The sequence below is a fragment of the Manis pentadactyla genome, chromosome 15 (assembly GCF_030020395.1).
Source record: "Manis pentadactyla isolate mManPen7 chromosome 15, mManPen7.hap1, whole genome shotgun sequence".
Taxonomy (NCBI): Eukaryota; Metazoa; Chordata; class Mammalia; order Pholidota; family Manidae; genus Manis; species Manis pentadactyla.
In genome coordinates this window covers 10,795,576-10,813,885 of record NC_080033.1, presented here as the reverse complement: position 1 = coordinate 10,813,885, position 18,310 = coordinate 10,795,576, and the positions used below count along the sequence as shown (strand labels likewise).

Here is an 18,310-nt window from a genome sequence, read left to right as displayed (position 1 = left end):
ACATGAAGGGGCAGCCCTCAGTCAACCCGCGGAGAGGGGCGGATCGCCGAGGTGTTGTTGGCCAAAATGGCGCTGGCGGCTGCGGCGGCCGCAATTTGGGGGCCGAGTCGGTGCTTGCGCCAGGCTGGCGTCTTGCTGCTGCGGTGGCCTGGCGTTCGGGGGCTGGCTAGATGTGTGAGTATCTGGAGACACCGCGGAGTTTTCCTCAAGGGGGAATAGCGATGTCAGCGCATCCTCAGAGTGCTGGGACTCCGCAGGGAGAGGAGGGGTGTCCCAGAAGGGGCCGTGGCTGGCAGAGCCACTCGGAGAGGACACTCAGGGGGAGAAGTTCCACGTCCTGGGAGAGGAAAAGCGAGCATCTCCTTTGTGGGCCCTGAGGGAGGGAGACAACTTACTGGGGAGGGGAGGGGTCCTCGTGAGTTGCCACCCATCCCCAGGGGAGGCCTTTTCCCTCAGGGGTTGGAGAGTTGAAACTGCCTTGGTTAGGGGGTAGTTTCTTCTCGGTAAAGACCCCCATCCATCATCCAGGAGAAAAGAGAGAAAAGTTTTTATACTTTTCTGTGTATCTTTGATTCTTTGCTACAATTCTGATTTTAAAATAAGTTGTGTAAAAAAGTCATTTGATCCCATGTCCCCTGATCGAATGCCAGGCCAGGGACCTTGTCTATTTGGTCACTGTACAGAGGAGAAGAACCGAAAATACTTGTTGAATTAATGAGGGGAGATGAGGGAGAGGGGTCTGGGTAGGGCACTTTACACACATTTCTTGGAAACACTTGAGAAATGATCTGCTTGTCAAAAGGGTCAGAATCTCTTTAGGTTCATGCTGTTAACAGTGTGTAAGCTCACCTGCAGAAATCTAGCTGGAAGCCTCTTTAGAGGGAGAGAAGAGGCCGGTTGCAGACTAGCTATGAATTAAAATTTCACAGGTAAGAGTAGTGGTTTGGGAATTGGGGTCTCAAGCTAGATCACATGGGTTCACATCCTTAATCCGCTTCTTTCCAGCCGTGTACCCTTGGGCAAGGGGCTGCGTCTCTGGACCTCTCTGTACAGAGGAGCCCATGTTCCCCTCTGTAAAATGCTAATGGTGGCCTAAGAGGGTTATGAAGAATCAAATATGTAAAGTGCTAAGAAGTGGACCTGGTGTTTGATAAGGGCAATAGGAATGCCGGCTGCTGTTGAAAGTGAGGGTGGAGGGCAGGGACAGAAAGTGACCGTGAAGATGGGGAGAGGAAAGGAGGTGACTTTGGGAGGGCCTGCCTTACTGAGGGCCTTGAAGGAAAATCTGTCAAGGTCTAGTGGGGCTGGGTCTGACCCTCTGATCCTAATCCATTAGCAAGGGAAAACAGAATCTGAGGGAGGAAGCTTCTGAGCAGGGCTGAAACAGGAGGATGAAGAGTCTGGGCCTAAGAAGGGAGTCACCTGAGGCAGGTAATTGCAGAAGGGTTGTTAGATTAGGATGGGGATGGGGCAGTCTCCTGCCATTAGGCTGTTTTGGGTACCTTTTTTGGATCAGTAAGATCCTGCACAGCTGATCTCAGTCCCAAGAGTCCATTGGCTGGGCCTGTGAGGCGGGAGGTGGGCAGGACTGGGGCAAAAGGAGAGAAAAGTCATTTATGGCTGATTAGATCTGTTTTCTTCCTGGCGCGGTCTCCCTATTCCCCCTCCCTCTGGACTACCCCCGTCTTCATTTTTTTTTGGTGGGGGGCAGGGAATGGGAAGGAGGAGGATGTCTTTCAGAGTCCCTATTTTTTTAGTTATATGTGCTTAGAGTCCCTGTTTTTTCTTCTCCACTTTTATTTCTGCCACTTGTTCTTTCTAAGATTGAAAGAGAGACTTTACTTGAGTGGAGGTAAGGGTAGTGGCATTTAGTCAAAGATTTTAGACCAGGGGCTGTCTACTAGAATATTTAGTGATGCTGGAAGTGGGCTATCTCTGTGCTGTCCCACGCAGAAGCTGCTAACTACACGTGGCCTTTGAGCACTGGCAAAGTGGTTAGTGTGACTGAAGGACTGAAGCTTTCGTTTTATTTCATTGTAATGAGTTCAGCCCCAAGTGGCTGGTGGCCATGATATTGGACAGAGCAGTTTTAGCTGGTCAAGGGGGAGACTCGAGATAGTGCCTTGGGGGAAGGATGGGAGGCTGTGCCCCGGCAGGCAGGCAGGCTGGGGCTGCCCTACTGGGTCCCTGTCTGCTGGCCCTTCTGTCATGTGCCCTTGACTGAACACCCTCGTGCCCTGGAGGCGTTTGCCTGACTCCACCTCCCTTTCTCCCCCTGCGCTGCTAGCTGATGTTGTTGTCTAGGAGGAGAGGAGGAAGGAAACTCATTGTCAAGGAGTTCGGAGTTAGTTTCTCAGCCACCACCCCAAGAAGCAAGTGGGACTTTGGCCAAGTCACTGCACTTCTCTGAGCTTAGCAAGGGGGAATGACAAGAGGCCCTACCCCATGGGAGCCCGGGAGCACCTAGAGCTGGGCCTGCGTGAATTACCAGTGATGTTATTCTCCGACCCCAGGCCTGTGGGCGGGGCGAGGTGCTCTTGAGGCCTGTGCAGTGCCTCCTTGGATGAGCCCCTCCCACCTGGAGGCCTTTGTAGCGATGTGGTCCTTTAGGCTTGGCTGACGGGCCACTTCCTCAGAGAAACTTTCTGGACCCCCATTGCCAGACTCGCTCTTTAAAACGGGGTTACTAGTAGTACCTCAGTCAAACAGATGTGGTGAGGATTAAAGAAAATGGTTCTTAATGATGCGCTTACTTCACCTTCCAATGCGCTTCAGTAAGGCCTCGAGAAATGAGGGCTGCTGGGACAGTAAGATCTGCTGTGGCCATGACAGATGCAGGGGAAGGATGTCCTCCCTCGGGGCTTTCCGCCTTCAGTCCTGGAAGAGCACAGCGCTGCTCAAGTCCCCTGGCCTCCGAGGCCCAAGGAAGCCTGATTCAACTCTGCACTTGCCAGGTCTCCCGGGAAGGGAAGGGGCGGCCACCAATGAGGCCGCTGGCCGTCCTGAGCTGGAAGCAGGGCCGGGACTCAGCTCTTCGCGCGGTGAGAGCAGAATGCCTCAAACCCCAGGAGAAAGTGGGTTTTGGCGGCCTTTCCTGTCTGGGGAGAGGACTCAGTGGGTGAAGTGGAACCATTCACGAAGCCTTCCATGGCCAGAACCCACCTTTCTCTTCAGCGTCCCCAGGTAGGACTGGTCAGGCTTCATATGCTGACATCACCACTCATCAGCTCTGCGGCCTTGGACAAGTCATGTAACCCCTGTGAATCTTGAGGCTACCTCTGTGTCACGGAAGTGTGACAGTAGTGCCTACCTCACCTGGGCACTTTGTGGGTTTGGTGAGCACCGAGGCCTGGAGCTAGCTGTTGATGTTAATGGGCTGCAACCTCATCCAGTGGCAGATAGACTATACCGGGCCCTACCCATGTCAGAGGGGTATCAACGTGCCATGACTGGTGTGGACGCAGCTACTGGACTTCTGGTTGCTTTTCCTGTGTGTTGCACAGACCAGCAAACAACCAAAAGAGACCTTGAATGTCTGTGTGGCCTAGGACTAACTGCAGGTAATTGGGAGTGATCAAGGCACCCACTTTACTGGACACACACTACAAGAATGGGTGCAGCAGTTAGGGATGAAGTGGAAGGTGTGGTTTCGAGGGTGCCAGGCCCCTCTTTTGCCCCAGAGCCTTTTCCACTCAACGACCGACATATCCTTCCCTCTGGCCTTTGCCTGGCTCATCCCTGTTTGTCCAGCACCTCAGCTTAACTCCTCTAGGGAGCTTTTCCTCTTCCTCCATCTGCTGCTGGTAGTGAAAGGTTCCTCCTAGAGGCAGCAGGGGCTTTATGCCCACCTCACCACCAGCCTGTGAAGTAGAAATTCTTACTGTTTCCACAAGGGGACGCAGGCTCAGGGAGACAGTCTCCGGGCAAGGTGACAGAGCTGGAAAGGGACAGAGCCTGGATTCAAACACAGGCATTTAGCTCTAGAGTCCGCATCCCGCCCTGCCCTGTGGTTACCCACTACTTCCTGCCTCTGAGTTTGCCCCTCGTGGTCATTACCTAGTGTATTTGGTGTCTATCACCAATCTCCTCCTGTCATCTCCAGCCCTCTGTTCAGGGCCTGAGGCGGACTAACTACCTGTTTGACAATATTTGTCAAAAACACTTGTTATCTACTCATATTTATGGTGCGTCTGTTAGGTGCCAGGCACTGGGCTGAGTACTGTCCATATATCATCACCTTGTTTAATTCTCCTGACAACCCGCAGGTGGGTACTCAGCCACTTAGTCATACAAGAAACTGAGCCTCAGGCACTTCAACTTACACAGCCAGGAGGCAGTGCTGCCCCATTCTGTGCCCTTCCACCTTGACATTGTGGAGAGTGATTCTGCAAGGGGCCACCCCAGTACCCTCTGGGTAGACCAGCCCCCCGAGTGGGCCCCTGTTTCCTGTGTGGTGGGAGAGGACGTGGCTTCAGGGCTCTTTGTTGATCTGGATTGCCGCTGTCCTTACAAGTCACTGGCCACCAGGACAACACCCCCCACTACCAACAAAAAAAAGTGGGTGGAGTCGCATCCTTCCTCTGCAGGCATTTTACACCATCTCTATAATGGAGCATTTTCTTAACATCAGTCACTGTGCTGAGCCCTTTGCAGGGCCCACTCCCCAGAGCCAGCACATTGGAAATTACTGCAGCCTCTGGGCCCAGGAAAGACGGGGCAAGGGCCAGGGCCCAACCCAAGTACAGGGAGCTCTCCAGCCTCGGAGCCAATGGATCCCTGTGACTCTGTCCTCCTGACCCTAGCCTGCAGCCTGTGCACATCTCTGTGGGGTGTGCTGGGGCCGCCACCTTCTGGAACAGTCCCACCTGGTGCAGTCAACCCCTTCCCCGCCTCCTTTCCCCACCCCTCTTGCTAAGTGCCAGTTGCTTCCCTTTCCCCATTTCCTCACTTGCCTAGATTTTGTTTTTTTCCCTTCTACCAATTTTGAGCACCTAATACGTCCCATTCCTGCACTGAGCCCTGTGTGTGTCTTAGGAACTTTTCATAACAGCCTTATGCATCCTTTTGACAGACAAGGAAACTCACAGACAAGATGTTTTGCAGAGGGCTGCTCAGTGAGCTGAGAGATTGACGCTCAGGTCACTCAGACTCCAAAGCTGGAGAATTTAACTGCTCATTCATCCGTCCACTCAGTATTGCCTATTGTGTGCCTGCTGTGTAAACTGACCTGGACGTGCTGTTTGCCTTCCTGGAGCCTGTGATGTGTGTGGGAGTCAGACACGCGGCCACGGACTCCTCTGGGTGGACAGAAAGTTTTGGCCACGTGAGCGCTCAAAAGGGGAGGTGCGACTGCAAGTTTGGCTACTTCCTTGCAAGCCGAGGGGGAGTTTCCCGTGACGTTGTCAGGCCTGGACCTGCCATTGGGAGGGTGATTTCCTTCATTTCCCCATAACCACAAACGCAGATAAACACAGATTTTCATGCTTTCCTGCTAGCACCTTGGATGGCTTCTTTGTGGCAATTAAAGGGGGGTGCACTTGAGCACATGTGTGAGCTCCAGCTCATGGCAAACCCGGTCATTCTTTAGCTCCTATTGGAAGTGAAGCCACAGGTGCTGAGCTCAGAGGAACCTGGTGGCCAGTAGGAAGTGAGGGTGTAGAGGTGAGGTATGGAAACCAGGCCAGCATGGCAGTGGGGGTCAGGAGCATGGGTCGGGGGGTATGAGTATCAGCCCAGCCTGCTTTGGAGGCCCAGTCCTGGCTGACTGGTGTTTGGCTCTGTGGCCTGGTTGTGCACTGTTTTGCCTCCCCGAACGTCAGTTTCCTCATCTGTGCAAGGGCGACAGTAAACAGTCTCTGCCTCACAGACGTGCTGTGAGGGCTCAGTGGGATTGTGCGTACGGAGCTCCCTTGGCACCCAGCAAACTTTTAATAAAGTGTCACAAGTGTTGTGACACCGAGTCCAGGTCAAAGCTACTTGCTGAAGAGCTGAGACATGGAAATGGCCCATGTGCTGTCGTGCCTGTAGGCTTCTCAAGGGCTTTCCCAGCCCAGCCTCCCCCAACCTAGGGAGCTGTGGTGCTGTCTACAGGGGTCCTTCAGTCCCTCTGAGTTCCTTCGGGGTTCGGCAAGGGACCTGCTGTTCCTCACTTCGTGCCTTTCACAGGTTCTGTGGCCCGGCCTCGGAGGCTCCCTCGCTGACTCTGCTCTCCAGCCCTCGGGGAAGCCTGGTTCACTATCTGCTCTGCCCTAGCCCCAGGGCTTCTCATGTGGGACTGTGTTCAGCAGCTGTCTTCCCTGCTGGGCAGCAAGAACAGGTGTCTTGCTCTCTCAGGCCTCCAGCACAGGGCCGGGAACAAAGCAGGTGCTCAAATATTTGTTGACTGCGCCAATCTGGGCTTGCTGCTGGGGGTTAGGTCTGGAGTGGAGAGGGTGCGGAAGCGTAGGGGGCAGTTTGCCCAGTGATAGGGGAGAAGCATTCTTGTAAAGGAATGAGAGCAGAGAGATGGCAGTAGAAATGATCATCAGTTTTTGAGTTTTTATTATACAACAGGAGTACTCTGCTAACCATTTTATACACATGATCTCATGAGGTGCTGTCCATCTTACAGATGAGAAAGGAGAGGCTGGTGGGGGGAAGTCACTTTCCCATGGTTACCCAGCCAGGGGGTTGAACCCTGGCAAGCTGACTCTTAAAAGCACATGACTTCCACTGTTCTGGGTGGCCTCTCTGTGGGAACGTGGTCACTAAAGAGCCCGTCTGGCTGGCTCCAGGGCCCCATGCCAGGGTCAGTGTGCCTGTGGTATCAGTGGAAAGTTGAGAGGGCCTGTCTGTGGCCAGATCCGGAGGCCTTGAAGGCTTTGAATGCCACGGGGAGAGGCTTGGGCCTCTCACAGTAATAGGGGCAATCAGTTCTTTAGCTGCCTGACACTATTGAGTCCTGTAATCTGTACAGCAACCCTCTGGGATCGGTGTTACTATTTTCACTGCAGTTTTGCAGATGAGCATCCGAGACACAAAGATGTTTTAATAACTTGCCTGAGGTCACATGTTGAGCAAGTGGCAAAGCTGGGGTTCAGACCCTGTGCACCAGGCCCTGGAGTTCACCAGGGCCCCAGCGGCTTAACTACGAGGCCATAGCGCCACCATGGGGTTGGGCCGGCGGAACCTCCACTGCTCCTGACCTGGTTCGTCCCCCCCACCAGCACCCGCAGAGGCAAGAGCAGCACTTTTCATCCCTGGATGACAAGCCCCAGTTCCCAGGGGCCTCGGCAGAGTTTATAGACAAGCTAGAATTCATCCAGCCCAATGTCATCTCTGGAATCCCCATCTACCGTGTCATGGACCGGCAGGGCCAGATCGTCAACCCCAGCGAGGATCCGCACGTAAGAGGCTGCCCTCGCCCTGGTGCCGCCCCTGCCCAGACCCCTTGCCCATCTCCTCTCTGGTCCCAGCTGCCCCACATCTGTCTGTCTCCATCTGCAGCTGCCCCAGGAGAAGGTTCTCAAGTTGTATAAGACCATGACGCTGCTCAACACCATGGACCGCATCCTGTATGAGTCCCAGCGCCAGGTGCGTGGGACAGGCTGGGTTGGGGGGGCAGGCTGGGATTATTTGAGGCTGCCCTACCTGTGTTTGGTAGGCAATTCCCCAAAAGACAATTCCTCAGGAGGGGAGGGTGGAATGGGGATCCTTTGCTTGGGGGTCCTCAGAGTTCCTGAGGTTTGCTTGAGGCTCTGTACAGGAAGGGTCCTGCTCAAGGGTGGAAGGATGCACCAGGTCACTACAAATAGCTCTTTTGTCTGGGGGCTTGGCTGTGCAGGGAGAGGGCAGGCAGGAGAGGACCTGGCGTTCCTTCCTTGGGAGCTCACAGTCCTGGCACACGGACCCTCAGTGCCTCTTGGAGTGCCCATGTCACTTGGGCTGGGATCTGGGTTAGTATCAGCAGGCAGAAACCCAGTTAAAACAGTGTCAACAAAAAGGGAATTTATTGACTCAAATAACTTAAAGTCCAGAAGGTTCTGTTTCAGGAACAGCTGGATCCAGAGGTCTCCGAAGATGTTATCAGACCTGTTTCTCTGTGTCTTTCTACTCTCCTTTGCCATGGCTTCTTTGTTCTCAAGCAGTCGTGGTCTCTGGAAGCTGCAGGCTCATGGAGAGGTGGCAGAGGAGGGCCTCAGAGTGGGGCTCTGGAGCAGGACAGTACATTTGAGGTCCTCATTCTGTTGCTTCCTAGCTTTGCGGCCCTGGGAAAGTGGCTGTGCTCTCAGGGCCTCAGTTTTCTCATCTGTACCTACTGCGTGGGGCTCTCTTGAGGACTGAGGTGGCATATATAATGGTCTGAGGAACAGCAAAACTGGCCTTCAGCCAGCACACAGTGTTAGCTATTGATTGTGACCCTGCCAGCCTCGAGATTATTTTCCTTCTTACTTAGCAGTGGAAAGAGGATGTGTGCTGTGTAATGTTCCAGCCAAAGGCTCAAGACTGGTGTTCATTGGCTGGGCCCCCCAGCCGCCTTGAGCCACCCCTGTGACTGACTGGCCAGGCGGGAGCCACATGCCCAGCCCCAGGACCAAGGGAAGAGGGGAGTGGGGTCCGTCCCAGGGGGTGTAGACTGGGAGCAGAGCACGGGGGTTCCTGCTAGGAAAGGGGAGAATGTTGGGCGGGTGGGCCTCCGATGTCCACGGCACCTGCTGAGCAGGAGTGGGGTCGGCTCAGGAGTCTGCATTTGTGTCAAGACCCTGGGTAGTCTGCTGTGGACTACAGTGTGAGGCCCGCCAGCTTGCAGGACAGGACTGAGCTGACTCCCATCCACCGGAACACACACATGGGTTTAGCAAGATAGGGCAGTGTCTCCACCCTGACCGGATCCAGTCGGGCCCTTCCTATTCCCCCTGCCTCCCACTCCCCCGTGGCCTTGGCTCCCTCCCTGCCGCACCTCAGCACCAGGCCAGGCCAGGCCAGTCCTCCCTTGCTCCCTCCATGCGTGTCTGGGCTCCTTCCTGCCCTTGTGTTGGCTGCGCACACAGGGGCTGTGGAATCTGGCACACGGTCCCATCACAGCTGTGACTTTGGGCGGGTAATTTTTCTTGTCTTTGCCTATTTCTTCAGTTTGTTAAAAAATGGGTTAAAAAGACAATCCGCCCTGTAGGGTTGGGATAGGAATTCTCCAGTACCCAGCACTTAAAGCCAGTTGCCTTTGGCTGACACAGAGCAGGCCCTCAGTAAGATCAGCTCATCTGCCAAAGTTTATCCCGTGTCAGCTAGGATTATGTTCAGTTGTAAGCAGCAGGCCTTCCCCAACCCTCCCCCCTCCCACCCCAACACCAGTCCTAACAAAAATAAAAGCAGTAGTTGAAACAGATTAATAGTTTTTTCTCTTGCATGAGAGAAACCTGGAAACAGGTGGTCTGGGGCTGCTATGGGGGCGCCACAGTGGCACTGGGTACCCAGCATTGGCTTCTAGCCTCAAGGGCTACTCGTAAACCAAATAGCTGCTGGAGCTCCCTCCATCACATCTCATTCCAGGCAGGAAGTAGAACGAAGGTGGAAGGTCAGACGTGGCATATCCCAGTGTTCTCTCCACACCTACCTTTATGGAACTTTCTTGCAGTCCCATCCAGTACCATCTCACCCTGTTGGTCGCTCCTAGCTACAGGGGACACACAAATGTAGTCTTTAGTGTGGGTAGTTGCTGCCTGCAGTGGGATGGGATCTCTGTTAGCAAAGAGGACACGGGACAGGACACTGGGGAGGCAACCGGGAGTGTGCCGCCAGCTCAGCTCCTGTTTCTTCAGGGGCCCATCTCAGGCTCCTCCCCATGCACCCTTGATAGCTCTGCCAGGCCCTTAGCACCCGTCATCGGCCCACTCAGCACTGGGAAGTCAATTAACTTCTAATTGGCTCCCCGCTTAGAAAAAAGTTCATCTGGTTTCTCCACTGGGACAGAAAGCTAGGCCTGCAGAACATGGGACTGGGCAGAGGGGGGCCTGCAGGTGTTGGCCCAGGCTGTTTCACTGTGCATGTGGTCCTGGGGAACTCAGTTTTGTCTCTGTGCCAGCGGTTCCCAGTTATCTTCAGCCAAACTTCACCTCTTAGCCCCAGATCTACTTGGCTTCTTGCCCTGGATGCCCCACACCAAAGACAGCCTGTCCAAACCTGAGCTGGGCATCCTCCTCCCAGACTTCTTCCTTCCTGCCTTGGGCCATTTCTCAGTGAAGGGTGTGACCATCCACCCATTTGCCCAAACTGGAAACCTGCCTCTCGCTATCACTCTCCCCCCTCTTACTCACTCTGTCCCTAGGTATTTAGTTAGAAATCTGATCTGCCCTGTGCCACGGTCAGGAGCCCAGACTTACTATCTTTCTGCTTCACCATTGTGGGTGAGTTGGCTTTCATCCTCTGCTTGCTGCCTCATGTTCACAAGATGGCTGCCACAGGCCCAGGCTTACGGCATGTGCAAGGCAGAAAGAAGGGCTGGCACCAGCTACAGCAGTCTTTTTTATCAAGAAAGCAAAAGCAGACTTCCACTTAGGTCCCTGGCTAGAACTGTGTTCTGTGGTCCCTCTGGCTGTAAGGGAGGCTGGGAACCTGAATATATGGCTCTTCCAGGCTCTGGGATTAGGGGACTTGGAAGAAGGGAGTCAGCCTGGAACCCGGAGTAGCCAGGCAGCAGGGTCTGCTGCTCCCTGGCACCGCTGACTCTCCTACTCAAGACGCTCCCCCCTCCCCTCATCTCTCCGCCTCCCGCCACCACCAGGCCAGGCCACCGCCCCATCTCAACTGGCTCTCTGCATCCAGTCCTGTCTGCTCCCTCCATTTCCTACACAGCAACCTGAGAGACATTTCTAAAACACTGCTCCCCTGAGGAAGACTGTCAGTGGGCTCCCGCCATTCTCAGGGTACCGTCCAGCTATACCGTTGCCTGCCTTCTGGGCAGTGCCTAGCCTGCCTGTCTCTCCCCAGCCCTCCCCATCCCCCCTCTGGCCTCATGGCTTTTATTCTCTCCGCCTGGAAACCGCCACCTGCCCCCACCTCTGCTCAGCCCAGGCACTCGCCCTGCTGCCCTCCGTGCTGGGGCGGGCGCCTCCTTCGACTTGCCACCACACAGCCTCACACCCTGGCTTTAGCCAGTCTGGCAGTTCCTCCGTGTAGGCAAGAGCCCAGTGTGGCCTGGCCCAGAGCTGGCATGCAAGAAGCATCCATCGATAAATGGAGTCATTAGAAGTCGGTCAGTATTTGGATGGTCCTCTGCTGTTGCCCAGCATAACTGAGCCTGGGTTTCTGGACCCTCCTCCACCCCCAGGGCCGGATCTCCTTCTACATGACCAACTACGGCGAGGAGGGGACACACGTGGGCAGCGCGGCAGCCCTGGACAGCACAGACCTGGTGTTTGGCCAGTACCGGGAGGCAGGTACGTCTGCCCGTGGCCAGGCCTGGCAGAGCAGATGCCAGAGCCCTGGTTCTCTGGTCCCCAGCCAGGCAGGTCAGGCCCAGTCCTTCCTGGTGTGAAGGGGGGGCCCGCTTTAGTTACCCCGCATACTCTTCTAGGAGAGGCCTGGCACCAAAGAGGCCCTTAGAGTTGGAGGAAGAACTTTCTGAGCAAGAAAGAGCCAAGCTAGGCGGTGCTGTGGTTAGGAGCCTGTGCTCCTGACTGCTTCATGCTCTGCTTGTTACCAGCTGTCAGATCTGGGGCGAGTCACTCCCCTCCTCTAGCCTCAGTTTCCTCACCCCCAGTGTAGAGAGCACGGTGGTTTTGCCCCCCCGCACTGAGGGCTGCTGGGAGCACGTGGTGAGGGCCGGCCTCTGGCAGCGTGTGTACTGCTGGGCTCCTGCCCACACAGTGCAGTCCCTCCGGGCCTCTCTCCTGGTGCCGGACCCTTCAGGGGGCAGCAGCAGGTGGGGGTCCTGGCTAGTGTCTGAGTGAGTGAGTGGGAGGTTGGAGCTGGCCCAGGAGCTGTGCGTGAGGGTTCCAGAGTGGCTGTGGGAAGGGAACCATGCTGGGGAAGCAGGGTGAATCATGACCCTCCCTCTCCGATGCTGCAGTGCAGGATCTTAGGCAAGTTGTTTAAGTGTTCCTTGCCTCAGTTTCCTCATCTGAAGATGGTGAACCTCCCACGAAGGTTGTTGAGAGGATTCACTGGGCAGGTGACACGCAGCCCTCAGCACAGGGCCTGGCATGGGGTCAGCTCTTGAGAGTTGGCTCTCTGACAGGGCCTCACAGGAGACAGCAGCTCCTGGCCAGGCTGGCTGTCCAGAGCCCTCCCTGGCCAGCATGTTCTCCCAGGCTGCTCTTGTCCTGTCCACTCCCCTCTCACTGCATCAGATGCCCCACCCCCACGCGCTTAGGAGGCAAGCGCCCTGTGATAGTCTGTGGTTCTGCAGCATTAGATGTCCCCAGACGCTAGGTCATGAGCCAGGCCCCTGCCGGGTCGGCCTCCCACCTGTCCCAGTAAGGGGCCTCTGCTGAGGGCTCCAGGCAGGGCCAGTGAGAGCCCTAGTATCTCAGGCGTAGCTGGGTGCTCCACGCCGGCTGCTCCGCTCCCTGCCACCTCTGCAGAGGCGAGGCCTCGCGCACCAGGGTCGCTGTTCTACCTGCTTCACCAGGGCAGCTGGAGAAGGGGGGCCGGCCCTGATGCGCAGCCCCTTGCCTTGCTCCCTCAGTCCCCCACAGAGTGGGGGGAGCACAAGGGTATGTGGAACAAGACTAGCGCTTGCTGAGCTCTTGAATGCCAGGCTGCTGCCGTCAGTGCTGGAAGCTCAGAGGCTCTGCCTCATTTCTGCTCGCGGCACAGCTGGGGCCCCACTGTAGCAAGAGCAGGTCGAGACTCAGCTGCCTCCGGGAATGTCCCAGCAACCGTGAGGCAGGCTCCCGGTCCCTGTCGGAGCCGGCTGGTAGGCAGCTGGGGTCAGAGAGGCACTGTCTTGGGGCCCAGGCCTTATGCCCCGAGGGTGGGGTAGGAGTCCTCCCTGGAGTCAGCCCTGGCCCCTCACCACCTGGGGCTGCCCTCCGAGGGGCTGCCCCCCCACCCCCCAGGGCTGTTTGGTATAAACCAAGGGATGTGTGTGGAGTGCTCACTGGCACTGGGCAGGAAGTGATACTCAGAAATAGGAGTTTGAGAGGTGGCAAGTATCCACCTAGAGCTGTAGCTCCCACTGGACCTGCGTTTCCTGGTGCAAGTCAGAGCCACTTGGGCATGGGGTCCGTGCTTCTGTATTTGTAGCATCCCCTGTGCCCCTGCCCAGTAACTCTTGTGGGTGGACCTCACACCTCACTGTGAGGAAGCCTGGGGCCAAGGTTTTGGGACAGTAGCTCAGGCCCTCCACAAGGCCCCCTTTCCTGCTTCAGCCAGAGCGCCTCCTCTTTTATCTTTTATGTACAGCCTGGCCATATTGTATGTGAATTTGTATTATGTCCGAAGGGTGTGACAGAAGATTCCTGATAAAGTTGTAATAGACATGAATGTTGAAGTAGGTAAATAAAGGTGAAGCCAGATGCCCTTCAACCCTAACTTAGATTTCCAGTGCATAAGTCAAAGCTAATTGTCCCAGAGATACTAAACTGTGCTTTTGATAACGTCCTGATGAAGACACTCCTTTAGCTGATACACAGAAGTGCTCCCACCTCACTTTCTCAGCATCAGCCTTGAATGGTGAGTTTTACATCATGCCAGCTCTCTACTCTGCCTCTGAATGGTTGTGTCCAGTGGAGCCAGTCAGGGTAGATCCCCTCCCTTGGTTTTATCATCTGTAAATGGGAGAACATTCCTCAGAGGGTTGTTGTAGGGCTCAATCAAGTTAATGTCTGAAAAGTGCTCAGAATAAAGGCGCCTGCCTGGCAATGTAATATTATATTCACATTTGTAGTTACTCAGGGAAGATGACTGTCCTGTGCACAGAATGTGACCGCCATAGAGTGTGACCCCCACTGCATTTTCACTTAAGGGAAGGGTTCTGTGGCAGAAGGATTTGGCATTGCCCTGCCCGCACCCCACCAGCGCCGCTCATTACTGCTCAGGCTCTCGGAGCTGCCCAGGACATCTCTGACCCCAGGCTTGTCCCTAAGGTGTGGGTGTGACCACTGTCCCCCTCTTCAGGTGGGACAGGGGGTTGTAGCTCACCCCAGGACCATCTCATCCCCCTCCTGCCCTCCAGCCTAGCAGGCAAGGCCCCTCCACCCAGTGCGGTTCCCTGCGATGGTGAGGTGGGCGGCCACCAGAGGTGTTACTTGAGGAAAGGGTTTTCCTGCCATAAACAGGTTTGAGTATTGCTTGTCTGGTGAGCTTGTGGCTCAAACTTTCATTTGGTTCATATGATTATATTTTTTAAGTAATGAAATTCGTTAAAACAGAAATCAGGTAGTTTCTTAAAAAAAAAAAGATTTTGCCTTCATCTGACAACCTGGGACCATCCGGCCTCCCTGGGGAGCAGTCAGTTGGGCTGAACAGAGGCCTCCCTGTTGGGACAGGCTCGTGCTTTCTGCCCTGCCCACCTGGTTCCTGGACCCGCTTGGGCCCCGGGAGCATCTGAGATCGCCCCCCCTGCTCTAACCTAGCTCCCGTACCATTCAGAAAGGGGTGTGGAAGCCCCTGATGGGCTGGCCTGCCTCTGGCCCCCACCGGGCCGACTGCTGCCCCCTCCCCACCAGGTGTGCTGATGTATCGGGACTACCCGCTGGAGCTGTTCATGGCCCAGTGCTACAGCAACGCGAGCGACCTGGGCAAGGGGCGCCAGATGCCCGTCCACTATGGCTGCAGGGAGCGCCACTTTGTCACCATCTCCTCTCCGCTGGCCACGCAGATCCCGCAGGGTGAGAACGCATGCCCTGGCCCTGTGCACGCAGACCTGCTTCACACCCCTGCGCAGGCCCCAGCCCTCTTCGTCCCTTCTGGGGGCTGCCTGGTTGTTGCCAGGGCCGGAGTGCTGGTCTGGGCTCCAGACTCTCAAGATGCCCCATGCGGGAGCCCCTTCAGAGGCGGGCTCTGGTAGTGCCCTCGCTCAGGCAGGCTTGAGCCTCTGACCACATTCTTGACTCCCACACTTGTGCTCGCCCTATTTGTCTGCTTGCAAACAGCCCACTATGCGTGGCTGAGATGATACTGGATTCTTTGCCAAAGCCCACCTGCTAGGTAGTGAGAAGAACGTGGACTCAGATTGTGGATCCTGTGGCTCCAGAGCCCAGGTTCTCAGTGCTGGTGCTGCTCAGCCTCAGTCCTCAGAGTCCAGCTCCCCTAAGGCTTCCTCTGGAAGCCCACTCGCTCCGAGCGGTTGGTGTGGCTTCTGTGAAGGTGACTGCCCAGCCAGCAGACCCACCAGGGGCCAGGCCTGCACCCACACAGTGTGGGGACCACGGGACCAAGCCTCCCTCTGGAGCCTGCAGCCCGGTTGAGGGTCAGTCGGGGCTACAGCTCTCCCTGCTCCCAGGCAGCTGAGATACAGGAGTTGATGTCTGGGGGGCTTAGCAGAGCACCCGGCTTGTCAGAGGGCCCCCGTCATGTTGGCGCCTAGCACTCTGGGGATGTGGAGCAATTCTGCCTCCAACGTGGGAGGCAGGCAGGGCAGCTTTCTGGGAAGAGGTGGCATTTGTGCTCAAGGTAGGTAGGATTTCTATAAGGCCAGCCCCTGGCCCTTACCTTGCATTTGGGTGACCAGACAAACCCCAGCTCTCTTGGTGCTGCTGCTGTCAGTGGGGAAGATGATCAGTAAACAAGGTGAAGGAGCAATGCCCGGAGCAGGCCGGGTCCCTGTGAGAGGGAGGGGGACTGAGGGGGCAAGGTGGGGGTAGGCTTCCTGAAGGGACTTTTCACTACCGACCTTGAGATGGGGGAGGGACTCATGGGGATCCTGAGGCAGGTGTCCTGATGTGTGTGAGATGCAGGAAGCAGACCCGGGGGGCAGATGTGAAGTGTGGGGGTGTTGGAGAGAAGGCGGAGGCAGGGAGAGTGGGGTGCAGACTGGGGCTTGGCCTCTGTCGGGGGTGGGAGGTAGTGGCTGTGGTGGAATGCCTCGCCTGGCTCACATTTTAACAGAGGCTCTGGCTGCCTAGAGGGCACCAGGTAGAGGGTGGCCAGGCTGAGGTGAACGGGCTGTGGAGAAGGGGTCAGTTCTAGCTCAGTTTTGACGATGGTGTGGGTGTGGGGCATGGCGGGATTAGGGGTCAGAGCCAGGCCTGAGCAGTGAGTCGGAAGGACAGCGCTGCCACGAGCCAGCGGGAGGAGGTGGGGTGAGGCTGGGAGGGCAGGCCTGACCTTCGGCGGGGCGAGTGAGCCGAGAGCTGCCTGCCCACGCCCGCTCACGCCCTCACTCCGGCAGCGGTGGGGGCAGCCTATGCGGCCAAGCGGGCCGATGCCAACAGGGTGGTCATCTGTTACTTCGGTGAGGGGGCGGCCAGCGAGGGGGACGCCCACGCCGGCTTCAACTTTGCCGCCACCCTTGAGTGCCCCATCATCTTCTTCTGCCGGAACAATGGCTACGCCATCTCCACGCCCACCTCGGAGCAGTACCGCGGGGATGGCATCGGTAACCGACCCCACCCCGCAGCCCACCCTCCTCTGGTCTTTGCCTGGGGGCTGCTGGTTTGCTGTCCTCTCCTCCCCTCGTGCTCGTCGTCCTCGTCTGAGCCCTGGGCCTGCCCTCTCTGCCCCCACAGCGGCTCGAGGCCCTGGGTACGGCATCATGTCAATCCGAGTGGATGGCAACGATGTGTTCGCCGTGTACAACGCCACCAAGGAGGCCCGGCGGCGGGCCGTTGCAGAGAACCAGCCCTTCCTCATTGAGGCCATGACCTACAGGTGCTGCCTGCCCATCCGCCTGCAGCCCTCACAGCCACCAGCTTTCGCGTCTTCCCCTGCGGATCATTGCCTCCAGAGTGTGGCCCCACCGCCCCGTCCTGCACCCCTTCCTTGCCTATTCCATCCTCGCCCCGCCCTCAGTCCCGCCCCTCCCCTGGCAGGATCGGGCACCACAGCACCAGCGACGACAGCTCCGCCTACCGCTCTGTGGATGAGGTCAGCTACTGGGACAGGCAGGACCACCCCATCTCCCGGCTGAGGCACTATCTGCAGGGCCGTGGCTGGTGGGACGATGAGCGGGAGAAGGCTTGGAGAAAGCAGTCCCGCAGGAAGGTGGGAAGCCGACGCCCCCTGGGGGGTCCTGCTCTGGGGGCTGCCTCAGGGAGAGCCTGGCAGGATGGAGAGGCTGGGATCTGCGGGACAACCCTAGTGACGTTGCTGAGCGTGGCCATGCATGTGTGGCAGTCCCAGCCCATCTTCCTGGCTCAGTGTCTGCCCCCTGCTCCCTCATATCTGCAGGGGGAGGCTGGGTACCACTTCAGAAGGTGGTCTGAAGGTTAGATGGCGTAATCCGCATGCAGGGTGGGTGTCCTGCTCGACCCTGGTGTCAGGCAGCGTGGAGCATCCTGGCTCTGCCCATAGTGGCCCATCTTGAGTACGTCCCTTCTTTGTGCTTCTGGCTTCCTCATCTTTGCTGCTTACCTGCCTGACAGGCTGAAACAGCTTCTCCTCTGAGGCCGGTGCCTGGTCCTAAAGGTGGATGTGCGGGGCTTGGGACGTAGGATGTCAGTCATCACCACTGTTAGGATGATCATGCCCACTGTCCACGGGCACTGTCTGGGTGTCCACCCGGGTAGGAGTCAGGGTGCTGGGTGGGAGGCCAGCACCCGCCCACCATCCCACATCCACCAGGTGATGGAGGCCTTTGAGCAGGCGGAGCGGAAGCCAAAGCCCAGCCCCAGCCTGCTCTTCTCAGACGTGTATCAGGAGATGCCTGCCCAGCTCCGCAAGCAGCAGGAGTCCCTGGCCCGTCACCTCCAGACCTACGGCGAGCACTACCCCCTGGACCACTTTGAGAAGTGAGGCCTGCTCACCCCACGCTGCCCAGACAGGCAGCCCCACTCTGGGGGCTGGAGGGAGCTGGCAGACACCACGCCCCTCCACACCCAGCTCCCGCCAGCACCCTCAGGCCAGGCTATCCTCCCCGTCCTTGTTTTCTAGGCTGTTACATCGGGCGCTCTGTGGGCCCCCTCTTCACCTGTTGTCACAGTGCCTTCCCCCAGGGCTGGGCGAGGGCACCTGCGGGACTAGAGACCCCTCCGGGCTGGGGGCGGACAGGCAGTCAGCCTGTGGAACCTACTCCCAGGGAGAGGTGCTCAGCAGGTAGTGAATAAACTGTCTCTGCCTTTAGCTCAACCCCTTGTCTGTTAACTGCACTTCTGGATGTGGAAGGAGAGTCGCACGTGACTGGTTTGGGGCCGTCCCCTGCTTCTCCACTTGAGTGAAGAAGGCCAAGGCC

At 57.0% G+C, this 18,310-nt stretch overlaps 1 protein-coding gene across 2 annotated transcripts; it reads left to right on the top strand.

The window, feature by feature from the left end:
- Positions 1-21: 21 nt before the first annotated feature.
- Positions 22-18,207, top strand: BCKDHA (branched chain keto acid dehydrogenase E1 subunit alpha). Of its 2 annotated transcripts, none has more exons than XM_036896619.2 (9): positions 22-174; positions 7,206-7,385; positions 7,486-7,572; positions 11,306-11,414; positions 14,649-14,810; positions 16,313-16,519; positions 16,650-16,791; positions 16,953-17,124; positions 17,704-18,207. In XM_036896619.2, the coding sequence occupies exons 1-9, from the start codon at positions 67-69 to the stop codon at positions 17,872-17,874; spliced, it is 1,338 nt and encodes a 445-aa protein (XP_036752514.2). In that variant the 5' UTR covers positions 22-66; the 3' UTR covers positions 17,875-18,207. The 2 variants fall into 2 exon arrangements, with proteins under 2 accessions (XP_036752514.2, XP_057349585.1); XM_057493602.1 differs by lacking the exon at positions 22-174 and adding an exon at positions 911-929.
- The last annotated feature ends 103 nt before the right edge of the window (positions 18,208-18,310 follow it).

Excerpts from the sequence above, each read along its gene's own strand:
- BCKDHA (XM_036896619.2), top strand. The coding sequence starts at position 67 with ATGGCGCTGGCGGCTGCGGCGGCCGCAATTTGGGGGCCGAGTCGGTGC. Across the intron at positions 7,573-11,305 it reads TGTATGAGTCCCAGCGCCAG|GGCCGGATCTCCTTCTACAT; the intron begins GTGCGTGGGACA and ends CTCCACCCCCAG. Across the intron at positions 14,811-16,312 it reads GGCCACGCAGATCCCGCAGG|CGGTGGGGGCAGCCTATGCG; the intron begins GTGAGAACGCAT and ends TCACTCCGGCAG.